The 20,895-nt window shown below is 34.5% G+C and overlaps 1 protein-coding gene across 4 annotated transcripts in view; it reads right to left on the reverse strand.

Annotated features, from left to right (window-relative positions):
- Positions 1-12,573: 12,573 nt before the first annotated feature.
- The window catches only part of C1galt1 (core 1 synthase, glycoprotein-N-acetylgalactosamine 3-beta-galactosyltransferase 1), a 42,173-nt gene continuing 33,851 nt past the window's right edge, over positions 12,574-20,895 (reverse strand). For all 4 annotated transcript variants that reach the window (XM_074064696.1, XM_074064698.1, XM_074064697.1 and 1 more), the window contains exons 3-4: positions 17,526-18,193; positions 12,574-13,360 (exon numbers count right to left, since the gene is read on the reverse strand). In XM_074064696.1, the coding sequence (XP_073920797.1) occupies positions 13,139-13,360; positions 17,526-18,193 (890 nt within the window). In that variant the 3' untranslated portion in view covers positions 12,574-13,138. The remainder of the gene's footprint in view (positions 13,361-17,525; positions 18,194-20,895) is intronic.

Here is a 20,895-nt window from a genome sequence, read left to right on the forward strand (position 1 = left end):
AGAGCCAGCCTGGTGTGGGGTGATGTAAAATTGGCTAAAAATAGAATGCAAATTGTCAATGTAGAAAAAAATTAATCACTCAAAGTTTATAAAGCACAAATCAACATAATTATGAGATATTAATACATACAATACAGAAATTATAAAGTTCAATAATTTAAAATTTTGGTAAAAGGTATAGGGAAATATATTCTCTCAATTAGAGGGAAATTTGGCAAAATTTAAGAATATTCAAACACATGCTTTCTTTGGTCCAGCAAGTTCCTGCCTGGGTCTTATCCTATGGCTATTCCTACATAATCATTTCAAGGGTGTTCATTGCAGTGGTGTTTGTAATACAAGTCTGTAATCAAGTTGAATTATCAAGAGGAATGGCTAAATAAATCATGGCATATCCATACAGAGATCTACTTAACAATGATAAAGAATAACCTTCAATTTATTGAACAGATAAACAAAAAAGACAAGGAGAATGATGTGCATAGTATGGAAATTAAAAAATATAAACATTTTTCTCTCCCTAGATGATACAGTTCTATTGTGTTAGTTTGTTTGGAGAAAGGGACTATTAGGCAAAGTCAGTGGGAAGAGACTGTTGCTTTTCATTTTATATCATTATTCTGTTTTTATCAAGTGCATGCATTACTTTTATATTTAAAAAGCTTAAAAAATTAATAGGAAAAAGACTGTTCCCTAACTATGTCATAATACCCTAGTTGAATGTATTTCTTTATACTACTTCAGAAATACTGGAGTTACTGAGAAATGAACCTAAAACGTGCTGAGGAAATATGGCACATTGACTGCCTTTGGGGAAAAACTCAGGACTCTTCAGTACCAGAAAAATGCACTTAACCTAGCTTAACACCCCAGATCCCTGAGCACTTTCTTCATGCACAGTCCTCCCAAAGTTCTTTGTAAATACTTCTACACAGCACATATACTGTAGTGAGGCTATTTGTTCACTAGTATGTCAAACTCCAACCAAAGCGTAAGGTCCCTCCCTCAGGCAAGCTTAATCACAGGCTTAGTATATTTTTACTTTTATATTTGATAAATCTTATGTATCCAGTAAAAATTCGTTACCAAATGGATGAATTAATGAATCAATCATTGAATAAATGACTAGAGAAATTCAGAGAGGCACTGCTATTTTGTCTCTTAAAACTCTCTTCCAAGAGGATATGAAATTTGTGAAGTGAAATGTAAATTAAAGATTATCTCTACATACTGTTTTCTCCTAACCAGTGTTCACTACTCTTGTATAAACTACCCTGCTTTTTTTTTTTTTTTTTTTTTGCCACCATAGACTTCCTGTTGCTTTACTGATTAGGAACACTGAGATCTGGCAGATAGTAGTGCTTTGGAATGTTTAATGGTTATTGTTGAGAAAAGAAATCCTAGCTTTCCTCCCTAACACCAAATAATCAAAATCCTGTGCCCACACTCATGGCTCATTCTCTCCTTTTTTGGTCTAAACTCTCCTAAGATAAATGTAAGTTTTTTTTTCCTGATAGCATGATAGATGGAAGTTCAAATCAATATTTTCTTGAGTATTAAAGCCTGTTTAGGGATCACTCCATTCACAAGAAAGGTGTTTTGTATAGACATCTCCACAAATATGGAACAGAAGAAGGAGGGGTATAGATATTAGCCTGAGAATTTTTCTTGGTACTGACAAGATGCTTACCATTTATTTTACGACTTTGCAAAAACTATAAAATATCTATTATATTCTAGGAAAAGAGGAAACAAGACATATATGATCCCTAATCTCATAATGCACAACAACCCTCTAGATAATTTAAAAGGCAATTATTAAAAAATGGGCTAAGTGCTGAAAAGAGAAGTTCAGTGTAGAACCTAACTCAGTGAGTACTTCTGAGAGAGGGATGTGTGACGTTACCTGTGACTTAAAGGACACCTACATAAAGCACAGCAAAGTGGGATTTCTAGACTGAACAGCCATCTTGGAGGCAGGTGGCAGGTTTCTGCACAGCGTGTCCCTTTTAGTTCCCAAGAGCTTTAGCGTCAGATGCCCCAAGTTGAACCCTTCACAGCCACTTTCCAGGTCTGTTGCAATAAGCGTTGTACTCGTTTCTTGGGGCTGTCATAAAAAATTATCACAAACTTGGTGACTTATAACAACAGAAATTTATTCTCTCATAGTTCTAGAGTCCAAAAGTATGAAATCACGCGTTGGCAGGGCCATCCTCCTCAGAGGTTTACGAGAGCTTTTTCCAGCTTCTGGTGGATCCTAGAATTCCTGGGCTTGTGATAATTTAATTGCAATCTCCGTTCCTGTCTTCACACAGCCTTCTCTGTGTTTGTGTGTTAAATAGCTTTCTTCTTTCTCTTATAAAAAATTGGTCATTGGATTCATACCCTAAACCCAGGATTGTTTTATCTTGAGATCCTTAACAAATTATGTCAGCAAGGATCCTGTTCCTAAATAATGCCACATTTTAAGGTTCTGGGTGGATACTATTCAACCTGCTGCAGAAATAAAACCCAATCTCCTTCAACTTTCATTTCCTTACTAACAAAGTTAATCAATCCATATGTATATTACAGGACATCTATGATGATTACAGAATAACAGCTTAATAACAGTGACTGGAAACTTACTGTACCTAGAATCTATTTGCAAAAGACAGACACATACATTTGTGTTTTATCTAGCAGTAAAAAGTATATAGCTCAGTTTGTTCAGGAAAAAGAAAAATTGCAATTTAACACAAAGATCACTGGCCTGGGAGTCAGAAGAATCCAATTCTGTTGTCAGATCTGACATTAACTGTGTCAGCTTGATGAACTGAATATCTCTGGACCTGTTTCTGGATATTTAAAACAAGGGGTTTGAGTATCTTTAAGCTCTAGAAATTGATAGCTTTATTTTTATGTGGGAAAGGTCTCAACCACTGTCTCCTATTTCTATAAAAGATAAAAGAAGTAAGACTTAAACTAAAACAGATGTGATTTAAGATGAAATGATTTCTGACTCCAAGCCTTGTAGAGTAAGTGGTAACTACTGAGTTACCATTCATTCGTCCTTGGAGTACATGGAAGGAAGGATGCTAAGATGGGAGCAGGTGAGGCTGCTAGTTATTTGGATAGGGGACAAGTATTTCCCCGTGTTTATGATGAACACTCCACCCATCTACGCCTTACCATTAACCAAGTCTGTAGTCTTTACACTCTCTATCGAAGCACGTAATTCCCTATGACAAGATGAGATACTTCCTGCTCATGTGTGTACCTGCTTATCTGAAATGCTTAGGAATATCTGTGGACATTTTCTACCATGGGTAGTAAAAAACTGTAATGATCTGGGATGAGTAACTTTTTTGGCCCCTCCAATTCTTTCAAATGTGAAAATACATAAACAGGATTTTTTAAAAGTAAAAAATAGAATACAAAGAACAGTGAACCTCCTTCCAGTTCTAGAACCATGATCCAGAGGTTATCACTGGCTAAAAATTGCAATTTAACACAAAGATCACTGGCCTGGGAGTCTGAAGAATCCAGTTCTGTTGCCAGATCTGACATTAACTGTGTCATCTTGATAAGCTTAATAATCTCTGGACCTGTTTCTGGATATTTCAAACAAGCGGTATGAGTATCTTTAAACTCTAGAAATCGATAGTTTTCACACACACACACAAAACCTCCAGTAACACTTTCCATTTTAAATTCTTTATCACTTGCTACATAATCTGTGCTGTTAATATATCTCCACTTTAATAAGTAGTAGGCTTATATTTTTATTTTGGTAGTTACTTTTATAACTGTATTTGGGATATTATATCTCTATTGATGAATAAACTTCACAAAATTTTTCTTGTGAAAAAAATTTTTCAATTTTTTAAAGTTTTTCTTAACTTCTGAAAAGTAAAAAAATTAGCATATGTATATTACCTTCTAATTTCCATCTTCTGTTTTCTAACTCGTTAGTCATCTTGTCTATATCATCAAAAGTTATAACATTTGAAAATGCTTCATGGTTATATGACTCTAACCATGTTCTGTTTTTTTTTACCTTAATTACATATTGAAATCATTCAATAATCACCTCCAATCCTCTTCCCAATGTTTGCCCATCCATCTGTTTTAGATGGGCCTCATCTTCTAGATTTTTCAAGAAGTGTGCACCACTGTCATATTCCTTGACTCTTCTCACTTGCCTTGATATTTGAAGTCCAGCTTGGCTCTCCGCCCTTCCCCTGAATTTGGTAGACTTTGCTTTAGCATTGAATACTACTATGGAGAAGCCTACAGTTAGTGTTTTGTCTCCCTCCATCTTCCCCTCCAAGAACAATGACTTGACTTTCTTTTTGCTTAGATGCCTTCCTCCTAACCCCACCCCAGGTCATCCTGCAGACTCTGGCTGGCTCGAGTGATTATATTTTAAAACTATAATATTAAAATTAACATTTATTATACATTTAGGTTACTATCTTACTTGGATTTATGCATAGGTAGATATCTGGGATTAGTTTTGGGTGGCAGTTGTGGTGCTTTTTGAATCTTAATCTTTGTATGTTAATGACTTAAAATTTTTTATAATGGATCTCATCATTTATTACATGGGTCACTGGGCCATCAAAACAAATCTGGCACCTAATATGTAATCATATTAATTTTATATGGTGGTAAATTTCCTGATTTGTATGTTTGTTTTCTCCAAAACTAACACAAAAAAGAAAGAAGCATTTAAAATATTTAAAAAGGATGAAACAAGTTCTTAACCATCACTTCTAAATCCTCACAACTTGGATAGGTTAATGGGTTTATGTCAGAGAAGTGGCATTTCCCACCATGGTATCCAAATTCAGAATACTTTGTTTCTTGGCAATATGAAATTACAGTACAAAAGGCACTGAGTGATGTAGATGTAACTTTTTATACACTCTTGGTAGAGATGGGAATGAAACACTTGAGACACAGTTCCCCTTCTAGAAGTTTTTTGGTTCATGGTCTATTTTTTTCCAGTACAACATCTGGTTCTTTCAGTTTCCCTTTCTTAAGTGCCTCAGGTTAACAACAACAAAAACAAAAATATCCAGTTTTGATCTCTGGCAATTTTTAAGATTCTTCACTAAGTTATTATTTTCAATTTAGGCATTTGATACAGAAAGCTACTGCCACTTAAAAAAAAAAGCTGTCTTGCAATATGTTTTCAAGATGTTCAACTATTATCAAATTATGAATCCAGAATCTTGCCAGCCCTGGGCAAAAATGTGAGGCCCTATCTGAAAAATACCTGAAGTGAAAAAGGCTGGAGTGGTAGAGTGCTTGCCTAGCAAGTAGAAAGCCTTGAGTTCGAACCCCAGTACTACCAAAAATAAACAAAACTAAAAAAAAAATTGCTCCTAATTAAAAAGAATGGATGCGAACTAGTAAAATCAGTACGTAGCTTCTTGAGGTCACTGATCTCTAGGCTGAAGTTATGACTTATTTACTTAGTTTTTTGCATTGCTGAAGATTGAATCCAGGGTCTTGCACATGCTAGGCAAGCCCTCCTTCTACCTTTTGCTTTTGAGAGTCTCACTGCTACCTTTTGCTTGGGCTATCTCTTGAACTCATGCCTGCACCTTCTGAGTAGTTGGAAATACAGATGTGTACTACCACCCGAGGCTATGATGTTTTCAATTGATTTTTAAAAAAATATTTGAAGGCATTGGCCATGGTTCCCTCTCCCCCATGAATCTATGTACGGCAGCCTGTTTGGAGTCAGATTAAGTTAACACTGTATGTTGTATTCCCAGAAGAGAAAGGTCAGTGCCTCTTGTGGGCCCTTTACCCCTCTCTGTTCTTGCTTTCAATTGGCAAGCAATTGATTCCCATATTAGCAAGAATCAAAATTCTGATGCCAAAGACTGCTGTCAGTGATACCAGTCACTGATGCCACCGTTTCATGACAGCTATCTCTTCCTATAAACCAGGATCAACACATCACATCGTGGTTGTGGTTTGAATCTTACCTCCAGCAAACCAGAATGCTCTGCCTCATTTTGTTTCAAGTAAGTGGAAAACACTTGTGATTCTGTTCCTAAGCACTCCCTCTGTCACAAGTGCCAGTGAAAATCTCAAGCAGCACTTCCCTAAGGAAGAAGGCATCAATTCAGGTTAAAAACATTAAAATGGATTCCTACTAGTTTTTAACTGAGTACGTCCTAGAAGGAAGCATTTCCTTAGGGGAGATTATGTTAGCATGTATTTTCACAGTCCCATCTCTTTCTCCAAGCTGCAATTAGTGGGCAGTGAAGTTCATAAAATACATGTAATTAAAAAAACAAAACAAGACAATGTTGATGGGAAATGGGAATAATAGAAAGTCTTAAGAATGTAAAGAACTAGAGTTGGAAGCACGGCGCAAGTGGTAGTGCCTGCCTAAAAGTAAAGAACTGTTGAAGTGGGCTGGGGGAAGAAAAAGGAAATGATATGGAGTAAGAGAAGATTGGGGGGCAAAGTTCAAACAGCCAAACACTCCTCACCCCTCTGCCCCAGGCAAAAGGGTGAGGAAATCCAGCCAGGCAAGTATGTCTGTAAAAATTCTTTATAAGCCAGAAATCATCTCTGTGCCAGTTGTTTCAAGTAGTTTCTTTACTTTATTGAAAAAAGCTGTTTACATAAACCTTATCAGCATGAAAAGCAAGTTTTCACATTTTAAAGAAAAGTGTAAGTATTAAAATATAATAACCATAGCCATACTTTTTAGTCCGTCTCTCTCACATACATCCTACTAAATGTTATAAAAACAAGGGAGACAACCTTGTATAGAACAAAAGGAAAAGTTGAATCATTCTCTTTCAAACCACTTTCTGGATTTTATCACCACTTCTCCACAATCTAAGAATGACAACAAAACTAGTGAAAAGTGAAATTATGCTACGAAGAGTATGATTCTCTCTCTATATATCTATATTATAGAAATTGGAGGGAAAAGCTGAAGTTTAGAGTGAACTCTATGAAAATGAATTTGAAGTTTACAAAAGTCACAACCAAAAACTAGGACATTGTATCCAAATTAGTAGGTACATAATTTACAAATAATGAAGTGCTGTTAATCTTTCATAGGCATTCCTTAAAAAACTCAAGTGGCTGCTGTTCTTGGACTGAATCTCACAAAAAAAAAGACAATGAGTACTTTGTTATTACAAAGTTAACTGCACTATACAGTGACAATGTGTATAAGAAAGTACATAAATGCTCTGGACAAATGTTCACACCTGGGGAAAAAAACCCAGAATAAGTATCAGTAACAGAGTAAAAGAAGCAATAGTGCAAGATACTTTTGGCAAAAGAAATGATGCAACAAGAGTTTTAAGAATAAAGTTCTCGGTAGCAATACTAAATGCACTAAGGAGTAATAAATTAAACTCATGGCAAAAAGTTCACATCCATGTTTTACTAATACAGACTTATCTGGACAATGCCAGTGTTAATGGACTTAATCAACTTTAGTTAAATATTCATTGTTTTATTTGCTCAAGGAATTTCTCTTGGATTGTTAGCATTAGTGTATCTGATGAAAAATGTTTGAGTTAGGACCCTTCCCTTCAACAAGGAGATAAATTCAGCAACCTTATATCCTTTCCAGTACTATGAGGTTATTATTTGAAAATTAAAACAAAAAAACCACCTTTTTATTAGTATGTGATAGTTGGACAGGGTAGAAAATTTTAAACTGGTAGTAGCAAATTTGTATGCATTTGGGTAAATGAATTAGTTCACAGTGACATCAATTAGCAGCACAGCTATGTTGCAGCTAATTGGAAAAAAAAAATGGCCATCTGAATGTTAAACCATACAACTCTACTGCTAAAGCACCTGAAGTGGCACCTATCTCCTTGACTTTTCTAAAGCTGCCTAATCCAAACAAAAGGGCATGAGGACACACACATGTGAGTTACATGTTATAAAAAACTGGGTCAGACTCAAGGGTCTTATGAACATTTGTAATTGTGTGCTTAGAATACTATGCCAATTTTTATTCTTATCCTAAACATCTCAGACAGATTTGGCATCAGTAGACCTAAGCTCTGGATGAAATATGCCTACAAACACCAAGGTTTTTGTCTATACATTGCATTTCCAGGGAGCCTTTACATATGCCCAAAGCATGACCAAGCAAACGTAGAAATACTTTTTTTTTTTTACATACTAGGAGCAAAGAATTTTATTTGCTCTGAAGTCTACAAATTGTCATTTGGGTCACAGCTCAGACTGAGTCCTCAACCAGAAAACTGCTCGACCAACTCACTTTTTCCTAACACCACTTTGAAATATGTATTCATGCATCTATTGACTTACTTCTTGACTCAGAATTAAGGCTCTTATGAGAATAGGGAATCTGTATGTCTTACAACTATGGTTGGCACAATTTGCTGAATAAATGAATTTCTGAGTGTTTATAATGGATAAAAATATACTGAGAAACAGGAAAGCAACCTGTCCCCCTCTACACATACACACACACACTCTCTCTCTCACTCTCTCTCCCTTTCTCTTTAAAGAGGTGTTCTGAGTTAGAGGTGAAGTATTTTGTTGCCTTAAACAATATACATCGCAGAACAATTATGTTGTTATTTAAAATTGAAAAGCTTTGATGAAAAAGCCCCCAAACTACCCATAAAATATTTACTCCAGTTTACATGTCTGTTAGAAATAACCAGATGAAACCATTTTGAACATGGTAATTTATTTTATGCAGTTGTTTAAATCCATTGCTTAAAAATTTTCAAAAGGCACTTTAAAAAACATTTAAAAATACATTTTTTCTGACTGAATGGTGATCACTTAAAAAATAAGCAAGTCACCAGACATTTCTAAATCATTCATAACACTTAAATAATTAAATTCCAAAACACGAACATTCACTATATAGAACAATATACTGCTTAGCAGTAAGATTAGTTTCCCTCTAATAATATACCTCATGTAATTATTAATTTGCAGGATCCTGCAAAATTATCAAAACTTAACTAACATAATCTGAAAACGAGAGGTAAGAGAGTTGAAATGGGGCACAACTTACTATAAAACTAACTGTAGAGTTGGTTTCTATAGAGAATTTGTAGAAGTTCTTCATCTGTTAAACTTTTTTCAACTCTGACATATAAACGTAAGTCATTTTTAAATCAACAGAAGTTATATTTAGAATAAAATATACCACAGGTTGTCTCTCAGATTTCTTGTGTGTTTCTGTGGGGCCTTATATAAGAGAAGTGGAGAAATGTATGAGTTTTTGTTTTTAAGAGAGTTTTTTGAGAGAAGGGTGAGTGGAGAAATAGTAACTGTAGGCATGGATTAGTTTAAAATTGTGTACTTTAAGTAGGACAAATATCCTGAGAGCCATTAGATATTATTCCTAAAACTTTTAATATTCTAGGGAAACCTAAATTTATAAGTTTGTATCACTAAAGTGATATGTTTATATCACTAAAAACAGCCAAATTAACCTTTGGAAGGCAGCACTGAGAGTAGCTAGAAAAAAGGAAATAAAGACAATAAGTACAAAGAATCAGAACATGTCAAAGACAAAATAATGACCAAATGAACTGAAAATTTAAGTGAAGAATAAAAGGATAGCTGTGAGATGATCAGCAAAGTGAGGGGAGTCTTAAGAACAATAGGGCCTCAATCTAGTAATGTAGTTTCATAGGATCGATTATGTAAAAAATTAATACTGAAGAAACAATTATGAAAATAACCAATAGCAAAGTTAATGCAAGACCAATTACCATATTCAAAAAATATGAAAAAATGGTCAATGATGTTTTCTAATATTACAGTGGCCAAAAAAAAAAATCCTCTGAAATACAAGGTTTTAAAAACAAATAATCAAACTCTGGGACAAAAACCTGCTTTTTATCTATGAACTCACTAGAAAATATAAGCATATTGTTATTAGATAACATAAGACCTTATGCTTTGAGACCACACTAAAATCACTTATCCAAATGACAAAAATCCTAATGTAAAAGATGATGAATTCATTATTATGAAATATTGTTTTATGTGCTCTATCAAATATTTGTGGAAAAATTTTTTAGGACAAATGATTCTTAAATGTGATAAAATCTGAATTGATGGCATGAATTAGCAGGAAAATGCTCTGCAGCTTATAGAATAACATTTTGTTATCTATTTCTATTTAAATTTTTTTAGTAATAATGGTGGACATTTTTGATGAGTCATTTGTATATGCTTTTAATGAACTTATTAGTACTTAATGAACTTTTCCTGCCCAATGTGAACTAACTAAACTTGGAGAATTATACATGTTATAGAGGACCCTGATATTAGTTACTCTGGAGAAGCTAAAGAATTTTACCAAAATCCATGATCCACCGACCCTGTGAATGACCTTTATTTTACCTTTAATATGGTATGACCCAGGACTACACTGATTTAAAACATGCTTCTCTTAAGGCTTTAAAAATTGCCTCTCTCATGGGGCAGTAATCCTGAGTGTGTTCCGAAGACTATTTGCACCAAAATTATGTTGGTAGTTGGGCAATGACTCTCAAACTACGATGAGTAAGACTCATATGGGGGCTTGACTAAACACACTGGCGTGTCCCTGTCCCTGAAGTTCCTGATCCAGTAGGTAGGGCTGGGGGCCAAGTGGGGCTGCATTTCCAAAGTTCCCAGGTGATGATGCTTTGACAACCAATGCTCTGGGGTACCTGGTAAAAATGCACACACCTGGACTTCAAAGATGGACTGAGATCTCCATCTAAACAAGCTCGCAGGCAACAGTGTGAGAACCAGAATTTAAGAGTAACTATGATTATTTGGCTGGGTAATATTATTAATGGTCAATAGTATCAGATGCCATGTAGCATATACAGAAAAATGGAAGTAATGCCAAATGACTAACCCCAAGGCTGACATCATACAAATGAACACATAGTCTCTAAATATAAGTTCTAACTCTGTACTTTATTTCTCTCAGCCTCATTTTCCTCATCTATAACATGGGAATAACACCCAACTTGTGAGGATTAACTAATGTACACAAAGCAAGCACAGTACCTGGCATACAACAGGAACTAGATGAACACTAGCTTTTATTTTAAGTATGAAATATTTCCTTCAGTATCTGATTTAGTTATTTCATTCATTTAAATCAAATATTTATACGCCAAGGTCACAGAATAAAACTTTACACTTATTGCTTATATTGGACTAGTGTTCTAATAAGCCTTATAGTCACTTATTTAACCCTCATAAAAATCCTATGAGGTAGGTAGTATTTTTGTTCCTAATTTACAGATGAGGAAATTGAGGCAGAGAGATTAAGTAAACTGCTCAAGGTTACAAAAGTCATGTAAGTGATGGAGCAAGAACTTAAAACCTAGGCAGTCTGACTCCAGAGTCCAGGATTCATCACAGCATTCATATATTATTAGCCATTTATACTTCTAGTAAAGGATAGCATATATGAACCCTCAGAAAAATTAATTCATGTCTACACCATAGTAAAGAATTGTTCAAAGAATAGAATAAATGTATTGATGTTTTGGCAGATGACATCACCATAGAAACAACAAAGAACAATTTAATAGGTAAAGCTGGTGTCTGTTTTCACTATGTGGGCAGAGGAATCCAAAATTAGCCACTGAAAAGAACATTCTACTCTTGAATGTACCATCCAAAGGGGTCATGGCTTTTGACGTATTTTGGCACAATAAATGTAAATTACTCAGCCAAGCAACAGAGTCAATGGTGTGACAACTATATAAAATTAGTGTAGTAAGAAATATAAATTATATGCAATGTCAAAAACGATTACTTACAAAAAAATCTGTAAAATTTTGTTAGATTAGTATTGCTGAAGGCAACAGAAGTTAAATTTCTTTCCCTCTAGAAACTCTTTAAACAGGGAGTCACTAAAATTAGAATGAAACATTTATGAATGTGTTTTTGATGGGAGTCTTGAACGGGTATTTTTGTTAGAATTAATGACTGGCAAGGCAAGTGTCCCAAAACTGTTAAGTCAGCATAAACTTGAGGTTGTTATTCATAAATTATTTAGTCTTTCAATATATATTTTAGTAATGTTTAGAAAATAACATTTTCTAACGTTTTTAATTAACTCTGGTCAAAACCTGTATTCAAAATATTTTGCCAGCCTAACAGGCACCTCAGACTTCAAAAAAATGAATTAAAAATGCTTTAAACAAGTTATGGAAGGCACAAAAAAGTTCTCATTTCTCAACAGGATGAGAATGTAAGGAACAATAATTATGTCATTAGAAAGAGTCTTAAATAATCAATTAAAATGTCACCTAGTAATTCCTGAGAGTGGCAATGAAAGAAAAAAAGCATGCCCACTTAGCATTAAACTTAACTATTTATTAGGTACTGATCACTAAAAAAGGATAAATTTGGAACCAAAGTATTTTAAAATGTATGTTTACAGAATGCTACTAATGCTTTGAGTAAATAAGTATTAATAGTGGAGAATGGCATTCAAGAGTGGTTAAACATTTAGAAAAAAGACAACAGGGACTCGGTAAAAGATTAATTAGAACCAATTATATAATATAGTCAAGGCCCATGGTAATTTCAAAATGTGGTTTTATTAATGCACTTTAGGATAAGTGCCATTCTTATGCTACCTTCTTGAAGAAACACTGCCAGTTATAATCACAGGAAAATTTTCATTAGACAAATGGGGGCGGTTCATTTATATCGTACTGCAAATGAGTTTATAAACAACACTGAGCAACAGTATTTCCTTCTAAAATTTTCTTTAAGGCAGATCTGTTCAGCATTGTGTCTGTTACTAACATGGTGCAGTGCAGCTATAGCAAACTTCACTGTTTTAGTTTCTCAGTAACAATAATACACATGGTCAGGAACAGCCAACAAAATCTCTTTTCTAGTTCTTCTACTGTCACCATTTTAAAAACACAAGTTCTTCAAAGATATATTTATATATTACTGTATCAAAACACATTTTAACAGACTTCACAGCTCATTTAAAGCTTCAGTTTACAGCCATTCATTTGATAGATTACTATGTGGAATGTTCACTTAGAATGAATTCCTCACTGGGATTTCAAGGTTCAATGTCAGAAATGCAGAAGTTCTTCAGTGCAATGCTAGACCATCTTACTTTAGTTCATTCACTTTTCTTTGAAGGGTTTCCCAATTTTACTTTTAAATCTTCATTTTTTTTTCTTGCTTGACTTATTTCCTTTAGTATATTCTCAGGTAAGGCAGGTTGATATCTATATAAATAACCATATGGACGAAGATGATAAACGAGGTATTCTAATTCATACATAGTTGCAGAATCAACATAATGAAAAGAAACGGCAAGATCAGAACAGCAACCAGGACCCTAAAAAGTAGCGGAAACAGGCATTGTTAAAAACAGCACACAAACATACAATAGTCACATACTTACAAAGGACATACTAATTTTAGAAGAATTGAAACATTAAAGCTGGCAAGGTAAAGCAGAGGTAGCTAATCTGTTAGACCTGTGGTAAAAAAAAAAAAAAAAAAGTTTTTAGAGTTCCTAATGATTTAAGACCAAAGCTGAAATTGTCAAAGTATTTCTAACTAAAATGTTTTCTCTTGTACTTGTCAGTGTTTTGGTACACAGAATTCTTGAGACTTCTTCAAATAGAAGGAAGCAGCTATACAAAGAATAAGGCTCTATTTGTCCAACTTTTGTTTTCTCTGCATGATTTTACTAAAATTTTATGCTTGGTTCAGCCTCAAAAAGACACTTCTGTAGCCTTCAATTACTATAAAACCTTGCCCATTATGTGTCTACAACCTCATATTTTATCTATCAACCCAAATGATATAGTATTTGAGAGAGGAAATTCTCAAGCCAGACCTGTGCTTGAATCCAAATTCTGACTACTATTTGACTTTGGGCAACTTAATAAATCTGTAAAAGTTTCAATTTCCTCATCTGCAAAAGGTTATTAATATTAGTAACTATTATAACTTTTAGTAAGTTTCAGACAGACTAGGGTTAATGCAAAAAAAACCTGAAAAACAGAAAAAATCAGATTTTACCATTTCATACCTACAAAAAAGACAAAGTTTACATGTGGAGGGATACATACACACACAAATACATATATGAATAATTACATTATTTTTAACACCTTGTATTAAGATTGCAAATTCTACATTGAATAGCCCATTTCTAAAAAACTTCTAAGGAAATGAAAAGGTGGTATGGCAAGGGAACTGCATAAACAATAGTTCTGAACAAGCAACTTAAGACTGTAACTGGGAGGAGGGATAAAGGAGAACAGTGGAGGGGTAAATCCAAGAATGATATATTTGATATATTTTATGAATGTTTGCAAATGCCACAATATACCCCCACCCGGCATAACAATAAAAAATTAAATAAAGAAAGAATACAACTCTGATGAACTTACAGATAAAAAAATTTCTAGTTAGATGTGGTGGTGCACATCTGTAATCCCAGCACTTGAGACACTGGGAGGTTAAGATCTCAAGTTCTAAGCCAGCCTGGTCTACACAGAAAGACCCTATCTCAAAAAAACAAATAAAAAAGCCAATAACAAAAAAATAGAAAAATAAAAAAACAAAGTAACTTCCCTCAAATTCTATATTGTACTCTTAGTGATTACTACAGAGAAAAAAATGTATGTATGAGTTCAGAAAGGCTTTGGAAATGTAACTCACATAGAGAGAAGAAAATTTATTAAATGATAGGTCACAGAATTTTGGTTTCATACTGGGTTTGGTAGACTCTGATAAAAACATTTTAGAAGACTTGGTCAATTTTAGTACTTCAATTTTTTTTTAGAATCTTCAGGATAATAAATTTTTATGGGGACAATGACTTTTACCATCCATTTCAGACCACTATAATTTAAACAAAAGATGCATTATAAAATATTTTATTTATAAAAAGCATATTGTTAGGTATGCCCTATTTGTAAAGTAGGAAAGGTACTCTTAAAAACAAGGAGGGATATTTTACTGGCTATAAAATAATGAAAGCTGCAATGTCCTTTTATATTATGTACATGTATCCAATCTCAAATACTCTTAAAAAATTTCGTATGCATTTGGGTATATTTGTTACATGCTTTGTAATGTTCTAGAATTTGAATATATTGTTATATGAGAGGGGGTACAGAATTAAGAAGGGAAAAGGTCAAGTTATCTTATAATGGCCAGCTAGATCAAAAAGCATTCAAAGCAGTACCTCATTAATATAAAAGAAAAATAGACTATCAGAAAACAGACTGGATCTGGGCATGGTAAAGCACAACTGCAATCTCAGCTACTTGGGGGGCAGAGTCAGAAGAATCTCAAGTTTAAGGCCAGCTCTAGCAATATTAGAAGACACTATCTCAAAAACAAAATATAAACAAAAGGGCTGGCAGTACAGCTCAAGTGGCAGAGTGCCTGCCTAGCATGCCTGAGGCCATGGGGTCAATCCCAAGAATCAAATACTTTTGTTTATGGTCTAAGAAATTGTGGCAATTATGCTAACAATGAAATGCTAGCATGAAATTTTAATAATCTCATTACCTAGAACTGAACTTAAAAATGTTCCTTGATTTTACCCCAACAATGTTTATTTGAACGTATCTGCTCTACCCCTTCATTTGACACATACCCCATTAATCACAGCAAGGAGCTCCTTTGCAATAAGAGCTTTTAGAACCACAGTGGTCTACAACACTGCCTAGACTATTTCCAGGTGAGTTAATGGTCATCCATTAAATGCAGAATTATTTTATGTATCAGTTATTTTGAATACCAAGAATACACAGATTGTTGATAGCAGATGTAGTAGTAATTCACCTCAAAGTTTCCTTCTAAAGCTGGCTAACATAAAGTTGGGTGAGATGTTTGAGGCCAGGGTTTCTTAATCTTGGCATTAGTAACATTGTACTAGATAATTCTGTGTTTGGAGGTGGGGGTGGGAGATGAGGTTAGAGGGGTATTCTGTGCATTGTAGGATGGTTAGCATCTAGTGGGATTCTAGTCACTAGATGCTAATAGCAACCTCTCAGTTTTAACAACCAAATGTTTCTAGACCTTACCAAATGTCCTGGGGCAAAAATTGTCCCTGGTTGAAAACCACTGTTCTAGATGATAATTTACAATTACTGGCTTGTGAAGAGAGTAGGACCTTGAAGTGTATTATTAATATGTGAGTCCCAGAGAAAAGAAGGCATAGAGAACTAGCAGCTTGCCTAAAGGCATTGTTAATCAATAACGAATTGAGTCTTAAACCCTAGGTTACATGTTTCCTAGTCATGTTCAGTTATGTGCTTATAACTGAAAAACTAGGAAAAATCTACATTTAAATCAGCAGGAAAACAGAAAAACTACAGTATATTCATATATTAGATTGTTATACAGGTTTTTAATGAAGCAGATACATAAATTAATGCCAATATATCTGAATGTTTTATGAAAAGGGAAAACTGTAGAAAGATACATACTGTATAATCTATTTTAAATCTGAAAAACAGTACTACATTTATGGATATACCAACATGTAGAAAAAAACAGAAAAACATGCATGGTAATAAGTAATGTTAAATTCACAATAGTTTTTAATTCTGAGGAAGGAGATAAGCGAACTAGATTAGGGAGGGTACACAAGTCTCAACTATAGAACACTTTTTTTCTTTGAAAAAATTTGAAGCAAGTGTAGCAAAAAGAAAAGTTGGAGGGTAAGTAGAAGGTATCTTATTATTCTCAAATGTTTTTCACCTGAAATAATTCATACAACAATGTATTTTATATACAATTCTCAGAAATATATGGTAAGGTATAAAACTAGAGCAAAGGCTTATTAAACAGTTACTGAGTGACAGGTTGCACTACACTGTAATTACAAGCATGTGACACAGGTAGATCATGCCCATTTTATACATGAGGAAACTGAGGCTCAAATGTTAGCCAAATTTGGTCCACCCAACATCATTCAACTATTAAGTGGGAATATAGGATTTGAACCAAATCTTTTCCGAACCTTCAAGTCTTCCAAATGATGAGAAAGCTCTTTAACCAGATCATCACACTGTCTTCTCTCTAGCCTCACTCAGGGACTTGCTTAAAGTCGTCCCTTAGAGAGGCCTTCCTTAATGACCCAAACCAGTCACTCTCTACCTCTTTACTTGGGCTTTCTTTTTCTCCAGAAGAATTACCATTTTATCTACCAGTCTGCTGTTTATTGTGCATCATCTCACGTAGAATGTAAGGTTCTTGGAAACTGGAACTTGACTTCATTTACTTCTATGCTCTCAGTGCCTTACATATAATAGTATCAACAGATATTTGTTGAATGACTTTTGCTGATGCCCCTGTACTCATCTGCTTTGTTACATTGCCACTCTCTATAAAAAGACTAAGAAGACTAAGAGAGAGTTCTAGTTATTGGTATTAAAGAAACACACACATCAGCTAGTTTGGGTTTTTCTTTTTTAAGTCAACAAAAGTAAGACCCAAGCATATTTATACAGTAATAAAATTTCTAAACTTACCTGTACAGCAGGATAATAGTTGTAATTCCAGTACCAAAAAGTTTTGGGTAGATAACCTTTGACTAAATGGTGTTCTGGTACAAAGGGATGGAAAGTTTCTTTTCCAGTGTTATCTCTGGAATCTCCAGCTTCTACATTTAGAGTTTCCAAGCATTTTCCCAGTGCTAAGTCTTCAATGGAGGAACTATGTGTACATTTCTCCGTTTTAAATGCATTGACAAATCTCTTCAAGGCTTCTTTGCTTAGTACATATCCAGCTCCTCCACTCATATAACCCTGCTTTACAAAGGGTTTAAATCTTCTCCCAAAGTAAATGGGTTGTTCAGGCTCATACTTTGAAAGAAGCCATCTCAAATTGTCCAGTATTACATAGGTATCATCATCAGCTTTCATAAACCAATCAGCATCTTCTAAATAATGGTCATGAACATATTGAAATGCTCTAATTGTTTTCCAGTACAGTTGATCTCTGCCTTCTTTGGTTTTTAATCCCACAGTAGGGAAGTCTTTATTTTCTTCTGAACTCATAAACAATACTTTATTACAATGCTGGGCCCAGGTAGCTTTGACGTGTTTAGCCTTTTTCTCTAGATTTTGAGGGCCTGTCATAACCCAACAAAGAATTCTAACTTTCTGATAGAGGTTTTCAGCGATGTCTGTGTTCTCATCTATTAAACAAACATTTAAAAAAGTTATATTTACATAGATGTAAAACCCAAAGAAACTATATCAAAGAAAACATTTTCTTAAAAGTCTCCTCTTTTTTATCCATCTATTATTGGTGACTTAGACTAAATAAAGCAAAATTCAACCTAAACTATGAACTGACATTCTGATTTATTAGTTTCATGGTCACTTTTATCCGGAAGACAGCTGAAGCTGTCACTAGGACCTAAGTTCTTAGTATTCCAACTATGACTCACTGACTAAAAGCATCAGCATCACCTGGGAGTTTGTTAGAAATGCAGAATCTCATGCCCTACCCCAGGATCCACTGAATTAACAAGTTCTCCTGGTGGTTCATATACACATTAAATACCATCTTAAATAGTATGTGCTTCCACCTTATTCTACAAAGACAGCTTTAACTTTTTTTTTTGGCAGAATACTTATAGGAACTTCTCATTGTTCAGAATGAACTTCTAAAGGGCCAAAAAAACATGGTGATGAAATGCAGTTCTTTTTGAGGCTCATTAAAAAGTCAATTATTATGAATTTCTACAATTATCTTGAAGTAGCCTTGAAGACTTTCATGATTATACCAGGTTAAAAAAAATAGAGGAATTAATATAGGATTGAGATTACTTCTGACAGTACTATATACCTCATTCTAAAATACAACTCCCATAGTCAGAAACAGAATAGAATGATGCTTATAGAAGTTGGACCTCCAAGATTATGTAGAGTAGTATTTCTTAAACTATCAGTCTGCAAAGAAAATAGGAGCTTAAGTCAGAATATAAAAGCAGGGTATTACTTATTTCATCACAGAAGGTTTTGACAAACAACAACAACAACAAACCAAGCCAAAACAAAACAAAACAAAAAAATCCACTTCACAAAGCAGTAAGTTTAGGCACTTAAACGGATTTTTCAGTCTGTCAGGCAAGCACACTGATGAATAGCATTGGTCTAGAAGAGCAGGATAATTACAAGATTCTAGATTAGTGCTTCTCAAGTACCTGCTGTGTGGAACCAATCTTTCTAATTGTTAGAGACCTTTATTTTTACAAGTGATGAAAGAATTATTGCAGAAATATAAGCTTAAAAAATATAAAACACAGGACCCAAGTCTTTATTTTTAGACTCAGACAAAATCACTCAGATTTCAATGCTTATTTAAATGCAGACCAGCACAAATCTGCAAGCTACATCTTGAGTGCCAATATTTTAGGTGTTTCCTGAAGAAACATACCCTTAAAGTTAAGGTCAAATAGTGAGTTAAGCCTCACAGTCCCATGAAAATTTAACAACAGAGGCATAATTTGGTAGCTAGAGGCAGAGTAGAAGAAAAGGTTGGGTGGAACATGACTACCAAGAAATCACAATCCAGAAGAACAAAAACAGACAAAAATCTCCCTACTTTCAGTCAGAAAGCATTCACTGCTTATATACCTAAGAAGCCAATCTCTTAGCTACACAGATACACCAAACCCTAGATGGACATAGAGAAAATGGTACATGTAGGAATCTCCATTTGTCTCACTTAGGACAAGACAGTTTTCTCCCTACTGCTGATATGTGCTAGGTATTTTTACTCTCTCAATTGTTCATTTACTAGTTACGCTGTACCAGCCATGTATGGGCACAGGAGATGAAAAGATGAACAAGACACATTTCCTGTGGCAGAGGATTTCACAATTTAGCAGGGGAGCTTCACATGCAAATCAATTACTGCTGCATACTAAGAGATGCAATAATGAAAGTATGTACAAAGGGTTCAATGTGCTAAGGGAAAAGATAGTAGTCTGATAAATTCTAGAGTAGTGACCAAAGATTTGAGTAGAAACTGAGAAGGGGGACAAAGTGACACAAGAAAAAACAAAGAGATGATGCCAAAAACAAAAGCAACAAAAAACCCAAATAACTCTAAGTAACGTGAGATGCTCACTCAAGAAAGAAAAAAAGGCATGGCAACATTTAGTTGAGTGCAGGTATGTGGGTATAGCTGAAGGCTTTAATTAAGGGAAATGTAATTGAGAGGGAAGAATCTGAAAAACCAGTGAAGAAGTAGAATTCAGTATTTGTATGTGAAGGAAAGCATGTATCACAATTTCATTGTTTCTGGCTTAGGCAGATAGTAACTGCAATATAAAATAAGGAAGATAGAAAGGAAGAGCAAGTTTGGGGAATGGGGAGAAACAGAGTCCAGTATGCATGGTGAATGAGAGGAATAGAGAGACTTCTAGCAAAACCAACATTTTGTGGGTCATAGAGCAGAACAAATACTTATCAAATTGTGACTACAGTGAGGCACAGCACAGCATACTGATGATAGGGAAGTATGTTTCTAATTAATCATCCAAAGACATGGAGCTATGCTACAGAACATGGGCACAGAGACCACAGAGACTACTCAGAGATGAATCATTGGTACATAAATATTTCATATAACATGGCAATTTGTAATACAGCATGCATTCATTTGATTGTTGGTAAAACTGAATCAGCCTTCAATCTCTGCATGAGGGAGGGAAGAAATAATCTACGACTAGGAAGACAAGAGAAACAACTGTTAGTACGGGACTCTCGATATCCTAGAATTTCTACTATTTTCAAGCTGCTTGTATTCTTTTCTGCCAAATAAATCAGTTTGCAGAGATCTTTTTATTGTGTTCATAATGTCTTCTCTCAGTGTCTGGAATTGAGC

This window comes from Castor canadensis, chromosome 2, assembly GCF_047511655.1.
Source record: "Castor canadensis chromosome 2, mCasCan1.hap1v2, whole genome shotgun sequence".
NCBI classification, from domain to species: Eukaryota; Metazoa; Chordata; class Mammalia; order Rodentia; family Castoridae; genus Castor; species Castor canadensis.